The 15,495-nt window shown below is 47.7% G+C and overlaps 1 protein-coding gene across 1 annotated transcript in view; it reads left to right on the plus strand.

The window, feature by feature from the left end:
• The window catches only part of nbeal1 (neurobeachin-like 1), a 64,477-nt gene that overhangs the window by 21,285 nt on the left and 27,697 nt on the right, over positions 1-15,495 (plus strand). The window contains exons 5-22 of the mRNA XM_045215560.1: positions 1,758-1,839; positions 2,925-3,052; positions 3,717-3,799; positions 5,673-5,758; positions 6,368-6,559; positions 6,921-7,068; positions 8,355-8,461; positions 8,843-8,932; positions 11,201-11,284; positions 11,399-11,497; positions 11,826-12,400; positions 12,740-12,872; positions 13,025-13,144; positions 13,279-13,585; positions 14,191-14,276; positions 14,419-14,508; positions 14,922-15,108; positions 15,261-15,394. Coding sequence (XP_045071495.1) covers positions 1,758-1,839; positions 2,925-3,052; positions 3,717-3,799; positions 5,673-5,758; positions 6,368-6,559; positions 6,921-7,068; positions 8,355-8,461; positions 8,843-8,932; positions 11,201-11,284; positions 11,399-11,497; positions 11,826-12,400; positions 12,740-12,872; positions 13,025-13,144; positions 13,279-13,585; positions 14,191-14,276; positions 14,419-14,508; positions 14,922-15,108; positions 15,261-15,394 — 2,731 coding nt within the window. The remainder of the gene's footprint in view (positions 1-1,757; positions 1,840-2,924; positions 3,053-3,716; positions 3,800-5,672; positions 5,759-6,367; positions 6,560-6,920; positions 7,069-8,354; positions 8,462-8,842; positions 8,933-11,200; positions 11,285-11,398; positions 11,498-11,825; positions 12,401-12,739; positions 12,873-13,024; positions 13,145-13,278; positions 13,586-14,190; positions 14,277-14,418; positions 14,509-14,921; positions 15,109-15,260; positions 15,395-15,495) is intronic.

Consider the following 15,495-nt stretch of genomic DNA (forward strand, 5'->3'; position numbering starts at 1 on the left):
TCTTAATGAACCAGAAAATCAATAGTGATGTCTAAATGTCAAATGTAGCTCATTTATCCAGCTTTGTAGTGATGGATGATGAGCTACTATAACAGATATGACTCTCTCTCTCTCTGTTGGAACCTGTCACTACTATAACAGATATGACTCTCTCTCTCTCTCTGTTGGAACCTGTCACTACTATAACAGATATGACTCTCTCTCTCTGTTGGAACCTGTCACTACTATAACAGATATGACTCTCTCTCTCTGTTGGAACCTGTCACTACTATAACAGACATGACTCTCTCTCTCTGTTGGAACCTGTCACTACTATAACAGACATGACTCTCTCTCTCTCTGTTGGAACCTGTCACTACTATAACAGATATGACTCTCTCTCTCTCTGTTGGAACCTGTCACTACTATAACAGATATGACTCTCTCTCTGTTGGAACCTGTCACTACTATAACAGATATGACCTCTCTCTCTCTCTGTTGGAACCTGTCACTACTATAACAGATATGACTCTCTCTGTTGGAACCTGTCACTACTATAACAGATATGATCTCTCTCTGTTGGAACCTGTCACTACTATAACAGACATGACTCTCTCTCTCTGTTGGAACCTGTCACTACTATAACAGATATGACTCTCTCTCTGTTGGAACCTGTCACTACTATAACAGATATGACTCGCTCTCTCTCTGTTGGAACCTGTCACTACTATAACAGACATGACTCTCTTTCTCTCTCAATTCAATTTCAATTCAATTTGAATGTAAGGGCTTTATTGGCATGGGAAACATATGTTTACATTGCCAAAGCAAGTGAAATAGATAATAAACAAAAGTGAAATAAAGAATAAAAAATTAACAGTAAACATTACACTCACAAAAGTTCCAAAAGAATAAAGGCATTTCAAATGTCATATTATGTATATATACAGTGTTGTAATAATGTGCAAATAGTTCAAGTACAAAAGGGAAAATAAATATGGGTTGAATTTACAATGGTGTTTGTTCTTCACTGGTTGCCCCTTTCTTGTGGCAACAGGTCACAAATTGTGCTGCTGTGATTGCACACTGGTATTTCACCCAATAGATATGGGAGTTAATCAAAATGTGATTTGTTTTCTAATTCTTTGTGGGTCTGTGTAATCTGAGGGAAATATGTGTCTCTGTGGTCATACATTTGGCAGGAAGTTAGGAAGTGCAGCTCAGTTTCCACCTCAATTTGTGGGCAGTGTGCACATAGCCTGTATTCTCTTGAGAGCCAGGTCTGCCTACGGCGGCCTTTCTCAATAGCAAGGCTATGCTCACTGAGTCTGTACATAATCAAAGCTTTCCTTCATTTTCAGGTATTCTGCCACTGTGTACTCTCTGTTTAGGGCCAAATAGCCTTCTAGTTTGCTCTGTTTTTTGGTAAATTCTTTCCAATGTGTCAAGTAATTATCTTTTTTCTTTCTCATGATTTGGTTGGGTCTAATTGGTGTTGTGTCCTGGGGCTCTGTGGGTCTGTTTGTGTTTGTGAACAGAACCCCAGGACCAGCTTGCTTAGGGGGCTCTTCTCCAAGTTAATTTCTCTGTAGGTGATGGCTTTGTTATGGAAGGTTTGGGAATCGCTTCCTTTTAGGTGGTTGTAGAATTTAACAGCTCTTTTCTGGATTTTGATCCTCTCTCTCTCTCTCTCTCTCTCTGTCTCTCTCTCTCTCTCTCTCTCTCTCTCTCTCTCTCTCTCTCTCTCTCTCTCTCTCTCTCTCTCTCTCTCTCTGCAGGAACCTGTCCAATGTGGAGGAGATAGGTACCTGCTCCTACATCAACCATGTCATCACCATGACAACGCTGTACATCCAGCAGGTCTGATTCCTCTCCCCCTTTATTCACCCTCCTCTCCCCCTTTTATTCACCCTCCTCTCCCCCTTTATTCACCCTCCTCTCCCCCCTTTATTCACCCTCCTCTCCCCCTTTATTCACCCTCCTCTCCCCCTTTTATTCACCCTCCTCTCCCCCTTTATTCACCCTCCTCTCTCCCCCTTTATTCACCCTCCTCTCCCCCTTTATTCACCCTCCTCTCCACCTTTTATTCTCCCCTCTTTATTCACCCTCCTCTCCCCCTTTATTCACCCTCCTCTCCCCCCTTTTATTCACCCTCCTCTCCCCCTTTATTCACCCTCCTCTCCCCCTTTTATTCACTCCTCTCCCCCTTTATTCACCCTCCTCTCCCCCTTTATTCACCCTCCTCTCCCCCTTTATTCACCCTCCTCTCCCCCTTTTATTCACCCTCCTCTCCCCCCTTTTATTCACCCTCCTCTCCCCCTTTTATTCACCCTCCTCTCCCCCTTTTATTCACCCTCCTCTCCCCCTTTATTCACCCTCCTCTCCCCCTTTATTCACCCTCCTCTCCCCCTTTTATTCACCCTCCTCTCCCCCTTTATTCACCCTCCTCTCCCCCTTTTATTCACCCTCCTCTCCCCCTTTTATTCACCCTCCTCTCCCCCTTTTATTCACCCTCCTCTCCCCCTTTTATTCACCCTCCTCTCCCCCTTTTATTCACCCTCCTCTCCCCCTTTTATTCACCCTCCTCTCCCCCTTTATTCACCCTCCTCTCCCCCTTTTATTCACCCTCCTCTCCCCCTTTATTCACCCTCCTCTCCCCTTTTATTCACCCTCCTCTCCCCTATTTGACTCTGTTACCTTTTACCCAGTCACTATGATCTATGATTTGGTATAGGGACGTGTGGTGTGTGTGTGCATGCATTCGTGTTAGTCTGTTTCAAAACAGACTTGCACAAAATTATTTTGAGCAAGTCACAATGATTAGATAGAGGTACATTCCTGTGAGGTTACACATTCCCGTGAGGTTACACATTCCTGTGTGTGCCTCTTTCTCTCTGTCCTGTGTGTGTCTTCTAGCCTCACCATGCTCTCTCTCTCTCCTACAGCTGAAGAGTAAGACGAAGGAGAAGGAGATGGTGGACCAGACTCAGGCCGAGGAGTTTGTCCGCCACTCTCTGGCCTTCTGCGAGAGCCTGTACGACCCCTACCGGAACTGGAGACATCGCACCTGCGGGTACGCTAAGTCGCTAACTGTCGCCGTGTTTGTTTATTTATAATCCTTTATTTAACCAGGAAGTCACATTGAGATTGAGATGTATTTGTCAAGTGAGCCCTGGAGCAGTGAGTGAACAATGTTTCCTTCCTCAAACATATCCTGAGGTAACCCCAGCCATTCAACTTACTTCATCTATTTGATATATTCCAGTACCTGATTGACCTTCTGCACTTATCATCTGGGTACTGGAGGAGCAGGCTCAAGCATGCATTAAGGAGCAGGGCTCTATCAGCACCAAGGCTCTAGTGGGTACTGAAGCACTAGATACAATGCTCTTAGGATCTATCATCATAATATACTTATCCCACCATGGTTCATTCTAGTGTTACACTTCTGAAAAAACTTTTAGCCTTTTCACACTATCGTGCCGACCCGAATCGGTAATGTGCTGGCTTGGATGTTATTTTTTCTTCACAGTACAGCTCTGCTTGGTTTAGCTCAGTCGTATACAAATATTTTCTCCTAAGTGCCAAAACACTACACAAATCAATCCAAGTAGTGTTAGTTATAATCCTGTGCTAAACCCTCCCAGTGCAATGTTCCTGCTCACAGACACACACAGAGTTTGGAGAGGGGGTCTGTTTCTGACACCATGTGTTTTGCGTTTCCCTGTGGTCTCCAGGGACCAGCGGAGTACGGTGGAGAAGAGCAGACAGAAGTACAAAGCAGCTCCTCTCACCGTGGAGTTTGTCCCCTTCTTCTACCGTGAGTTTGACTCCCTTTTCAAAACATTTTCTCCTTACTGAACACAACCCAGTTAGCCTCTCCAGAGGGGTCATTCAGAGGGGTCATCCAGCGGGGGAAATTCAGTGGAGTCATTGACAGTAGTGAATCAGGAAGCCATGTTCTACTCAATGAAAAGCAGCAACTCTCTAGAGAAAACAGATCACTCTTCTCTGCTTTCCTCTCCCAGTTTAGGAACAGCCTCCCCTCAGAGCTCCACTCTCTTCCCTCTCCCAGTTTAGGAACAGCCTCCCCTCAGAGCTCCACTCTCTTTCCTCTCCCAGTTTAGGAACAGCCTCCCCTCAGAGCTCCACTCTCTTTCCTCTCCCAGTTTAGGAACAGCCTCCCCTCAGAGCTCCACTCTCTTTCCTCTCCCAGTTTAGGAACAGCCTCCCCTCAGAGCTCCACTCTCTTTCCTCTCCCAGTTTAGGAACAGCCTCCCCTCAGAGCTCCACTCTCTTTCCTCTCCCAGTTTAGGAACAGCCTCCCCTCAGAGCTCCACTCTCTGTCCTCTCCCAGTTTAGGAACAGCCTCCCCTCAGAGCTCCACTCTCTTTCCTCTCCCAGTTTAGGAACAGCCTCCCCTCAGAGCTCCACTCTTTCCTCTCCCAGTTTAGGAACAGCCTCCCCTCAGAGCTCCACTCTCTTTCCTCTCCCAGTTTAGGAACAGCCTCCCCTCAGAGCTCCACTCTCTTGCCTCTCCCAGTTTAGGAACAGCCTCCCCTCAGAGCCTCCACTCTTTCCCTCCCTCCCTCTCTGCCCCAGATGAATCCAGTCTTTGTGTCCTCTCATCAGCCTGTTTGCCAGGCTGTTCTGATCAGCCTGATAGTGAACGGTGGCTGTCTGGGCCTCTGGCGACAGCAGCCATCTTGGAACAAACAGCCTCTCTTTGTGTCTGTGGTTCTGTCAACACAACAGAGATAACTCCAGCCAGTCGCCTCAAGCCCATTCCAGCAACCTGCCACAGTGTGTGACTGTGTTTGTGTGTGTATAAGACAAGTGTGTGTGAGTGGGGGAGGCTCCGCGAGGGAGTGGAGGCTCCGAGAGGGAGTGGAGGCTCCGAGAGGGAGTGGAGGCTCCGCGAGGGAGTGGACGCTCCGAGAGGGAGTGGAGGCTCCGCGAGGGAGTGGAGGACGAGGTAGAGGGGGACGAGGTAGAGGGGGACGAGGTAGTGGAGGACCTTAATCTGTCTTGTCTGGGATCATTGGTTCGGGCCTAGCCTTATCCCTCTGGGATTGATTGGTTCTGCCTGGCGTTGGCCTGTAGAGTGTGAACGTGCTGACCTGGGAGCTGCTGCTGCTGCTCCTCACTGGGATGTGTTAACAGATGAGTTAATGTATGACTGAGAAGACTGGCCCCAAGGGAACATGAGAGACTGTGTCTGTGGGCATGTGTGTGTGCATGCCACGGTGTGTGCGATGCGTGTGCGACTGTGTGTGCGATGCGTGTGTGAGTGAATGAATGTACTGTTTGTATGAGCGAGACAGGGAGCTATTCAAGAGGCCATTCTCTCAACACCAGACCAGACTGCTACAGGGAGCCATTCAAGAGGCCATTCTCTCAACACCAGACCAGACTGCTACAGGGAGCCATTCAAGAGGCCATTCTCTCAACACCAGGCCAGACTGCTACAGGGAGCCATTCAAGAGGCCATTCTCTCAACACCAGACCAGACTGCTACAGGGAGCCATTCAAGAGGCCATTCTCTCAGCACCAGGCCAGACTGCTACAGGGAGCCATTCAAGAGGCCATTCTCTCAGCACCAGACTAGACTGACCTCATGTTGTTATATTTGCATAACTAACTAAACGCCCACAGTGTTCCATGTCCACTGACTGTGTGTGTGTGTTTCACAGAGTGCTTCCAGGAGAGTGAACACCTGAAGGACAGTCTGAAATGCTGTCTGTTACACCTGTTTGGAGCCATCGTGGCAGGGGGACAGGTGAGAATCACCCTACATTAACACAGCATATGAAGTCATGTGTGCCACGTGAACAACAGAAGGCTTTATAGAGCACTCAAAGGTCCTCATATACAATTTGTGGTATATACCATCCTTTAAACTGTAGCAAGACATTTGCGTGTGAATTATTTCTGAAGCATGTATAGGCCGTATAAAGAGTTTATGAAGGCTCTCTCCCCCTCCCTCCCTCCCTCCCTCCCTCCCTCCCTCCACCCTCCTCTCCCCTCCTCCCTCCCTCTCTCCCTCTCTCCCTTATCCCTCTCCCTTTCCCTCCCTCCCTCCCTTCCCTCCCTCCTCCCTACTCCCTCCCTCCCTCCCTCCCTCCTCCCTCTCCTCCTCCCTCTCCCTCTCTCCCTCTCTCCCTCTCTCCTCTCCCTTCTCCTTCTCATCCCTCCCTCCCTCCCACCTCTCTCCTCCCTCCCTCTCTCCTCTCCCCCCTCTCCCTCCTCCCACCCTCTCTCCTCTCCCTCTCTCCCTCCCTCCCCCTCTCTCCCTCCCTTCCCTCTATCCTCTCCCTCCTCTCCCTCCCTTCTCTCTCTCTCCCCCTCTTTCCCTCTCTTCCCTCCCTCCTCTCCTCTCCCTCCCCAGAGTAATGCTCTACTAGCCATCTCCCCAGCCACCATGGAGGTTCTGCTGCGTGTGCTGGGGGACTATGAGGGGGGAGACCTGGACGGGGAGGACTGGGACAGTGAGGCTCCAGACAGGAAGTCCCTGCTCACCCTAGGCTGTCTGAGGGAGGTGGTACATTCCCTCCTGGCAAGCAGCTCAGACCAACGCCAGGTCACTAGAATTATTTAGATGTTTTTCAACATATTGTTTTCTTTTCCCAGCTCAATAAACTGCAATTAACAATAGTTTAGGAACTTTTACAAATCATAGTAAAAAAAACTCTGATCATTAATAATATAATACAATTTCATATTAATGTAAACAGGTCAGTGCTTTTAGAGTTACCAGGGTCAGAAATAGTGCACTATATAGGGAAAAGGGTGTCATTTCTGACGCGAGCCAGAGTGTTCACTTTTATAGTGTTTTTATCCTAAATTATTATTTATAATGTGTATATTATTGATTTCACTTGGCTGAATTGACGTTCTAATGTAGCCTATATTTTAAATGTAATAAAATAACATTCCTACAGGTGGAGATCGGCTCGGTGCTGGAGAACTACTTCAAGCTGCTCAACTCTGATCCGGCGGCGGCCGCCGTGCAGCAAGGGGTCAAAGGTCATAAGGTGCTGGGCCGCCACTGGGAGAGCCGCTTCGTAGCGCTGCAGGTGCACATGCTAGGTGAGTGACCGAACCCGGATTCTCATGTATGCCACAAAGCTGTAATAGCCCACTGACCTAAAGCCTAGGCATTAGCTCAGGAAGCTAACGCAAGTCTTCAGGTCTCAGACAAGGTTACTCTTTATGCCAGCGTGGTTTACTGAAGAACTTACATTACCACTAGCACCTAGTATAGGTTGAGTGTTAACCACTGTCACCTGACCATTGTCACCTGACCATGTCTCTGAATGATTTCTGAAGCATATAGAGAGAGGCCTTATAAAGAGTTTATGAAGGCGCTCTCTATCTTTCTCTCTTTCTTTCTCTTTCTTTCTCTCTTTCTTTCTCTCTTTCTTTCTTTCTTTCTTTCTTTCTTTCTTTCTTTCTTTCTTTCTTTCTTTCTTTCTTTCTTTCTTTCTTTCTTTCTTTCTTTCTTTCTTTCTTTCTTTCTTTCTTTCTTTCTTTCTTTCTTTCTTTCTTTCTTTCTTTCTTTCTTTCTTTCTTTCTTTCTTTCTTTCTTTCTTTCTTTCTTTCTTTCTTTCTTTCTTTCTTTCTTTCTTTCTTTCTTTCTTTCTTTCTTTCTTTCTTTCTTTCTTTCTTTCTTTCTTTCTTTCTTTCTTTCTTTCTTTCTTTCTTTCTTTCTTTCTTTCTTTCTTTCTTTCTTTCTTTCTTTCTTTCTTTCTTTCTCTTTCTTTCTTTCTTTCTTTCTTTCTTTCTCTTTCTCTTTCTTTCTTTCTTTCTTTCTTTCTTTCTTTCTTTCTTTCTTTCTTTCTTTCTTTCTTTCTTTTCTTTCTTTCTTTCTTTCTTTCTTTCTTTCTTTCTTTCTTTCTTTCTTTCTTTCTTTCTTTCTTTCTTTCTTTCTTTCTTTCTTTCTTTCTTTCTTTCTTTCTTTCTTTCTTTCTTTCTTTCTTTCTTTCTTTCTTTCTTTCTTTCTTTCTTTCTTTCTTTCTTTCTTTCTTTCTTTCTTTCTTTCTTTCTTTCTTTCTTTCTTTCTTTCTTTCTTTCTTTCTTTCTTTTCTTTCTTTCTTTCTTTCTTTCTTTCTTTCTTTCTTTCTTTCTTTCTTTCTTTCTTTCTTTCTTTCTTTCTTTCTTTCTTTCTTTCTTTCTTTCTTTCTTTCTTTCTTTCTTTCTTTCTTTCTTTCTTTCTTTCTTTCTTTCTTTCTTTCTTTCTTTCTTTCTTTCTTTCTTTCTTTCTTTCTTTCTTTCTTTCTTTCTTTCTCTCTTTCTTTCTTTCTTTCTTTCTTTCTTTCTTTCTTTCTTTCTCATCCCATCCCCCTTTCTTGCTATCGTGTCTCTGTGACCTCCAGACACTATCAGGGATATGTTCCTGTGTTCGGACCGTCCCGTCCTGCAGGCCATCTTCCTCAACAGCAACTGCTTCGAGCACCTGACACGACTACTGCAGAACAGCAAGGTATGGTCTCCCTCAGCCCTGGCACGAAGAATGTTGAACATGGGCTTGGGGATGGGGGGGTGTAAGTCTTAAGTCTAGTTCACGTTTACTGTGTGTGGTTATTGTGTTGACCTTTTCCTCAGCGTATCGAGGTAACTCTGTCTAGGAAGCATCGTGTTACCTTACACTGTGTGTGAGCCTTTCCATTCAGGCTCACTGTGCATGTTATGACTGTACCTCCCCACCCATTGCTGGAGCATAGGTACCACTAACCCCCCCACCCCGGCCCCTCTTTGAGTCACGACCTTTACCCTCTGACCCCCCCCCACCACCCTTTTTCTCTCTTCCCCCCCGTCTCACCCGTCCTCACCACGTCCTGTTGTTGTTGGTTCAACCCTGCAGCTGGTTAATGCTAGGTGCACGACAGCAGAGAAGGACCAGAAAGATTTCACCAACAGGTTACTGACAGTGACAGGAGAGAGTGACACCCAGGTATACTGCCACCCTGTCAACCTGTCACTCACGCCACCACCGCCATCACGCTATCGTCACCGCCATCACCGTCAAGATGGCCACTCCATGACAAGACGTACAGCTGTGCTGCTCTGTAGTCAGAAACAGTCAATCAGTCAATTAAGCAGTCAATCAGTCAATTAAGCAGTCAATCAATCTGTCATTCAATCAAGTAAGCAGTCAATCAATCTGTCATTCAATCAATTAAGCGGTCAATAGATATTGACATCATAGCAATCTTTACAGTAACATTTGTCTTAAAGTACTTCAAGGTAACTTGTACAGAAAGTAGCCCGATCTCCAAAGGGCAAACAGCAGCACCTGTAGTGTGTGTGGTCAAACCGTCACCTCAGTTCAGTGTTATTCACCTGGCCTCCCCTGCAGTCACGGACACTCACTGCTTCCCTTTTAATGTAGTATAGCATTCTTCTCTTGACAGACAGTGGTCTGTAGTGTGCTTTAGTCACAAAGACTCACCTGTAGTGAATTATCTGTAGGCAGACACTCACCTGTTGGTCTGGTTATCATGCGGCCAGGTGCGCGAGCACACCACACACACACACACACACACACACACACACACACACACTACAAAGTATTCCTTTGTAGTCAGGCACAGTTGAGCACCTGTAATCCGATACTCAGTCAGACTCTGTGTAGTGGCCACCCATGGTTACCTGGTTACCTAGCAACCTGACCGCAGGCAGACCTATGTGGTCTCCTCTCCTATAGGTCAGCTGTGGAATTAATGAATGAAGATGAAGAATACTTTATTCATCCGTTTTCCTTCCAGTCCACAAAAATGTATTGTTTTATTACCCAGCCCGAGACAGAACACACACACACACACACACACACACAATGAAAGAGTGTTGGGCCAGAAACCGAAAGGTTGCTGGTTCGAATACTCGAGCCGTCAAGGTGAAAAATCTGTCTGTGCCCTTGAGCAAGGCACTTAACCCTAATTTGCTCCAGGGGTGCCGTACTACTATGGATGACCCTGTAAAACAACACATTTCACGGCACCAATATTTTTTTTCTTCTGTATGTGAAACATCAAATAACGGGCAGTGCATGCATTAAAAACCACCAAGTATGGTTGACACAGTAAAGGCTTATAGTAAACTGTTGGTTTACAGGGCAAAGATACAGTACAGTGAGAAGAACCAATTAGCTAGTCGTCTTGTTGTGGAGTGGTCTCTTGTTCTCTCTTGTGCTATTCATTCCTTTTCAGCTTCCTCATCATGTCATTCTTCTACCCCTCTTCTGTTTCCTCTCTTTGTTGTCTTCCCCTTCCTCCCTCCCTCCCTCCCTCCCTGTTGGTTTTCTCTGCTGGTGTCATGTGGGTTTCCATTGGAATGCTGTCACCTCACCTGTCTTGTGTTACCATGGAGACTGTGGCTACTGTCGCTATGGACGTCCATGGCTGAGGTGGTCTGAAAACAGCTGTTTGAGATTATTTCTGTGGGCTTTATATTCGGTTTATTTATTTCACCACGGACAGACCCTCTCCAGCCGGTCCGAGACACACTGAATGTTTTACGCTCCAATAAAGGGAGAGAAAACAGTGATTCGGAGAAGGGCAGAGCTGGACAGAGGATGTGTGTGGGTGTTTTAAATGTGTCTGCTGACAGGAGCAAGCATTGCTCCTCCGTGTGTGTTGGTGTTCTTTCTGTTTGCGTGAAGGAGAGAGGAATATTCTTTTATATATATTCTTAAAATATTCTGTTTTGTTGAGCCCTCAGAGCTTCCTGCTCCAGAGAGTACTACGGTATTAGTCAGACAATGACTCTTTCTAGACAGGAAATGGCAATCTTTCCTGGTGTGTTGTCTGGAGCAGAAAGGTTTGATGTGTCTGCTTCCTCTTTAAATAAAGGGTGATAAGAGGAATGAGCTCTTACACAGCAACTTCTGTATACAAATAATCAGTCACTAAACCTCTGCAGTGATTACACACACACACACACACACACACACACACACACACAAACAGCCTCATTTTATTCCTGCAAGTGGAGTGAGGCATCATTAAGCATGATGTCAGTGTTATATTCTGAGAATGACGATCATTGAATGATGATTTGATGAGCCATAAAAACCTCACCTTAATCATTCATTTTGTTTGCATGAAGGCAGGGATAAAAGGGGCGTGTTTCACTCACGTACAATACTGCCACACCCCCCAGAGAGGTTAAGGGAATGGGGATTGGCTCAGGAGAATGATTGGCAGGTCTGATATCCTCTCAGGTGTTTCAAGGGCGACTGGATTCTCTCGCCGTGGCAACCATCAAGGCCCTGACGACGGTGATGCACAAGTCACCTGCTGCAAAGGTGAACTACACACACACACACACACACACACACACAAAAAAACCTTCCAACATATCCATATACAGACTGATCCGCACAAACAGTATTGCTAACAGTTTAGTCCCGCCCCTACAGGAGGTGTTCAAGGAGAGGATTGGCTACACTCACCTGTATGAGGTGCTGGTCTCCCTGGGCCAGCCCTCCAGACACCTGCTGAAGGAACTTATGAATATGGTGAGAGATTCCCCCTGACGCTGGAGTTCTTCTGTTCTTCTCATATTAAATGACAACCTATTCCCCATAGTAGACTACTTTTGACTGGAGTTTACAGTAACTTTAAATGCCACTGTAACACAAAGCGTATTGCTTTTTAAATGTTAGGCCTAAAACCAAAATGCAATAACAAGCCTTCTACTTTCTATACACAGAGTATGGGCATGTTGTCTTCTGGCTCATAGTCGCAGGAGCATTGCACTATATGGAGAATAGGGTGTCATTTGGGACTTAAAACCCCCTGTATGTCTGTGCACTTACCCACTATGTGGTGTCTACCCTGTCTCAGGCCGTGGAGGGTGAACACACCTCGGTGGGTATCCTGGGCATCAGTAACGTGGAGCCCCTGCTCCTCCTCATCCAGTGGCTCCCAGAGATGGACTCTGCTGAGCTGCAGGTGTTCACCGCCGACTGGCTCCGCCGCCTCTGCTGCATCAACCGACAGACGCGCGCCACCTGTGTCAACGCCGCCATGGCCGTGCGACTCCTCGCCACCCTTGGGCACCACGCTCGCCTGCACCGGGCGTGTGCGGAAAGCCTTGTCGGTTTGCTAGGGTCGCTGGGAAGCCAGTCGCTGAGCGGCGGGGAGCTCCTCCAGTTACTCAGGCTTCTGAGGCCGCTGGAGCCTGGGCAGGCGCACCCGTACGTTGGCCCGGTGTTGAGGGCGGTCCTGGGCATGGTGCGAAAGCAGGGCCTGGAGAGCGCCATGCAGTACTTTGACCTGTCGCCCAGCATGGCCGGCATCGCCGTGCCAATGGTGATGCGCTGGCCGGGCCCAGCCTTCAGCTTCCTGGCTTGGCTCTCATTGGACCAGGACCAGCAGGGAACGCCCGGCAAGGGGGACAAGAGGAAGCAGCTGTACAGGTGAGAGAGATGGAGGGAGGAGGATGGAGGGAGAGGGATGAGGGAGAGGAAGAGATGGTAGAGGGAGGGAGGGAGAGATGGTAGAGGGAGGGAGGGAGGGATGGAGGGAGAGGGAGAGATGGTAGAGGGATGGAGGGAGAGATGGTAGAGGGAGGGAGGGAGGGATGGAGGGAGAGGGAGAGATGGTAGAGGGATGGGGATGGAGGGAGAGGGAGAGATGGTAGAGGGATGGAGGGAGAGGGAGAGATGGTAGAGGGAGGGTGGGATGGAGAGAAAGAGACAGGAGAATGGAGAGACAGGTTGAGTGTGTAACATGCTCTGTTGTCTGTTCCTCTGTAGTTTCTTCACCCCGGGAGGAACGGGCTTGGAGGCCTTCATCAGTTCAGCAGGGGTACTGGTGGTTGCCGTGTGCACCAAGAAGGAGTACATGACGGTGATGCTACCAGACTACTCTTTCTGTGACTCACTCTGGGTGAGTGACATCACCACTTTGATGTAGGCTTGTCTGTGTCATAGAATTAAATATAGAACACTAGAATGGATATATCTCTATGGTCTGTGTGGCTGGCTGCTGACAGGGTGAATTGTGGTAGATTGAGTCCTGTGTGTGTGTTCTGCCTACAGCACAGTATAGGTGTAGTCCATGTACCGGGGAAGAGGCCGTTTGGACAGAGTCTAGTTTACATCTATGTAGATGGACAGCAGAAACTGTCAGCACCACTTAAGTATCCAACCATGACAGAGGTGAGAGTTACCATGAATTAAATTTTTGTGGGTGCGTTCGTGCGCATGTGTTTATATACATTTGTGTGAACGTTTCTAGTGTGTGTGGCCGCGGACTCCTATTCAGTTCCCTGACTGTGTTCTTGCCCCCTCAGCCTTTCACCTCCTGCTGCATCGGCTCAGCAGGCCATCGCACCACCACGCCGCCCCCCTCCCAAATCCCAGACCCCCCCTTCTCCGGGGCGCCCCCTTCCGCCCGCTCCTCCCTGGGGGGTATCCTGTCGGCCCAGGGCTGGGGGAGCCTCCTGGGAGGCAAGCCTGAGACGGTCACCAAGTTGATCTCGGCGGGGACGCAGGACAGCGAGTGGGGAAGCCCCACCTCCCTGCAGGGCCAACTGGGTAGCGTCATGGTGTTCCACGAAGCACTGCAGCCCAACCATGTCAAGGCCCTCTGCAGCCCCGGTGAGAGAGAGGAGAGATGGGGAGAATATCAAATTGCATTTCCTCGATTCCTCGTGTCCTCTCTTCTCGCCTCCGTCTCAAAACCTACTGGATGAGAAAGTCAGATGGGAGGGACCTCTGACGTTCTCATCCAATGGGTGTTGAGAAGGAGGCAAGGAGAGAGGACGCAAGGAATCAAGGAAATGTAATTGGGATTCTCCCATAGAACTATTTAAAAACGCATCCATGAACGTTCCTTCCTCCCTTCCTTGAGATAATCTCTGATCAGGATTGGATTATTGAAGCCAATGGACTCTCTCCATTGATTCTCTCCCTGAAGTATGCACCCGTTCACTCCTTTTCATGGATTTACAGGCATTGGATTGATGTAAGCATTGGCTGAGAAAGTTTCTACCATATTTCTCACACCTCTTCATTTCTGTTGGATATGCATGAAGGGGAGAGACTGAGTGCATATCCACTTCGGGGAGAAGTCTCGTCAATCAGATCTGGTCAGAATAGTGATTTCTTCAAGGAAGGAAGGATGCATTTCATGAGCATTGGAACATGGCCAGGGACAGGGTTATAATAATGTCATACTTTGATTGGTTTCCTTTTCTTCTCAGGGCCAAACTGCATTTCTCCTTTCAAGACCCAGGAGGCGGAGCTCGGTGACCTCTCGACCAAACTCTTGCTGCACTACTCCCCCAAGGTGATTGGACTAGGCTGCCGTCAATCGTTTACCTCATTTCTCCCCGCCCATGCTTTACTATGACAGTCATGGATGATGTTAATGACTTGTGTCAGTTATGACAGGCGGTGTAACAATGAAATATGTCCCCTGGTTCCCACAGGCTTGTCGGAACCCCATCTGTCTGGACCTGTCCCCCAACCTCCTCCATGGGCGTCTGACTGGGAACAAGGTTGTCAACTGGGACATCAAGGTACGGTTTAGGAACAACAACCTAGTCTCCTAATTTGATGTTGACTGTTTGGTTGATGGGCAGTATGTAACGTGGAGGTTACATAAGTCGATCAGTAGCTGGAAGATTGCTGGTTCCAATCCCGGACAGGCAATAGGGTGTTGTCTTGGGGGATGGTTACAGAGCAAAATTCTATTCTATTCAATTCAGTCTGTGGTTATTTCCCCCTTTCTGATTCAGTCTGTGGTTATTTCCCCCTTTCTGATTCAGTCTGTGGTTATTTCCCCCTTTCTGATTCAGTCTGTGGTTATTTCCCCCTTTCTGATTCAGTCCGTGGTTATTTCCCCCTTTCTGATTCAGTCTGTGGTTATTTCCCCCTTTCTGATTCAGTCTGTGGCTATTTTCCTCTTTCTGATTCACACTCCTGTGTTCAGGATATGATCAACTGCGTGGGAGGTCTACCTGTCCTCTTCCCCATCCTGGAGCAACTGACCCTGCTGACCCCTGAGAACCACACCGCTGCCGACCCCACGGGGTCAGAGTTCATCAGCCCCACGCCTGACGCGGCCACTTCCCCTGGGGACGGGGACTGGGTCATCCTACCCTCCAACAGGGCCTCAGGTGAGTCCCCAGATCATGTGACTCAGGTGAGTCCCATAACACATCATGTTTAGCTTTAGGTGGTTTTACAAGCATTGCAGTTATTGAACTGAACTGACTTTAAGTGTGTGTTTGTGTGTCTATCTCTGTCTCTGTGTGTGTGTGTGTTTCAGAGGCGCGTCTGGAGAAGAACCTGGTTGCCACCTTTCTGCTGGTGCTGAAGCACTTCCTGCAGCGCCATCCTATCAACCAGGAGAGCCTGCTGCACTCCCATGGAGTAGCCACCCTGGGGGGACTGATGCAGAAGGTTTAGACACTCTGTTAACGCTTTCTCTGTCTGTCTGTCTCGCTCTCCCTCTGGCTCTTTCGTTCTCGCTCTCTCTCCTCTGTCTCCTCTCTCTCCTCTCT

The sequence above is a fragment of the Coregonus clupeaformis genome, unplaced genomic scaffold (genome assembly GCF_020615455.1).
Source record: "Coregonus clupeaformis isolate EN_2021a unplaced genomic scaffold, ASM2061545v1 scaf0471, whole genome shotgun sequence".
Lineage (NCBI taxonomy): Eukaryota > Metazoa > Chordata > Actinopteri > Salmoniformes > Salmonidae > Coregonus > Coregonus clupeaformis.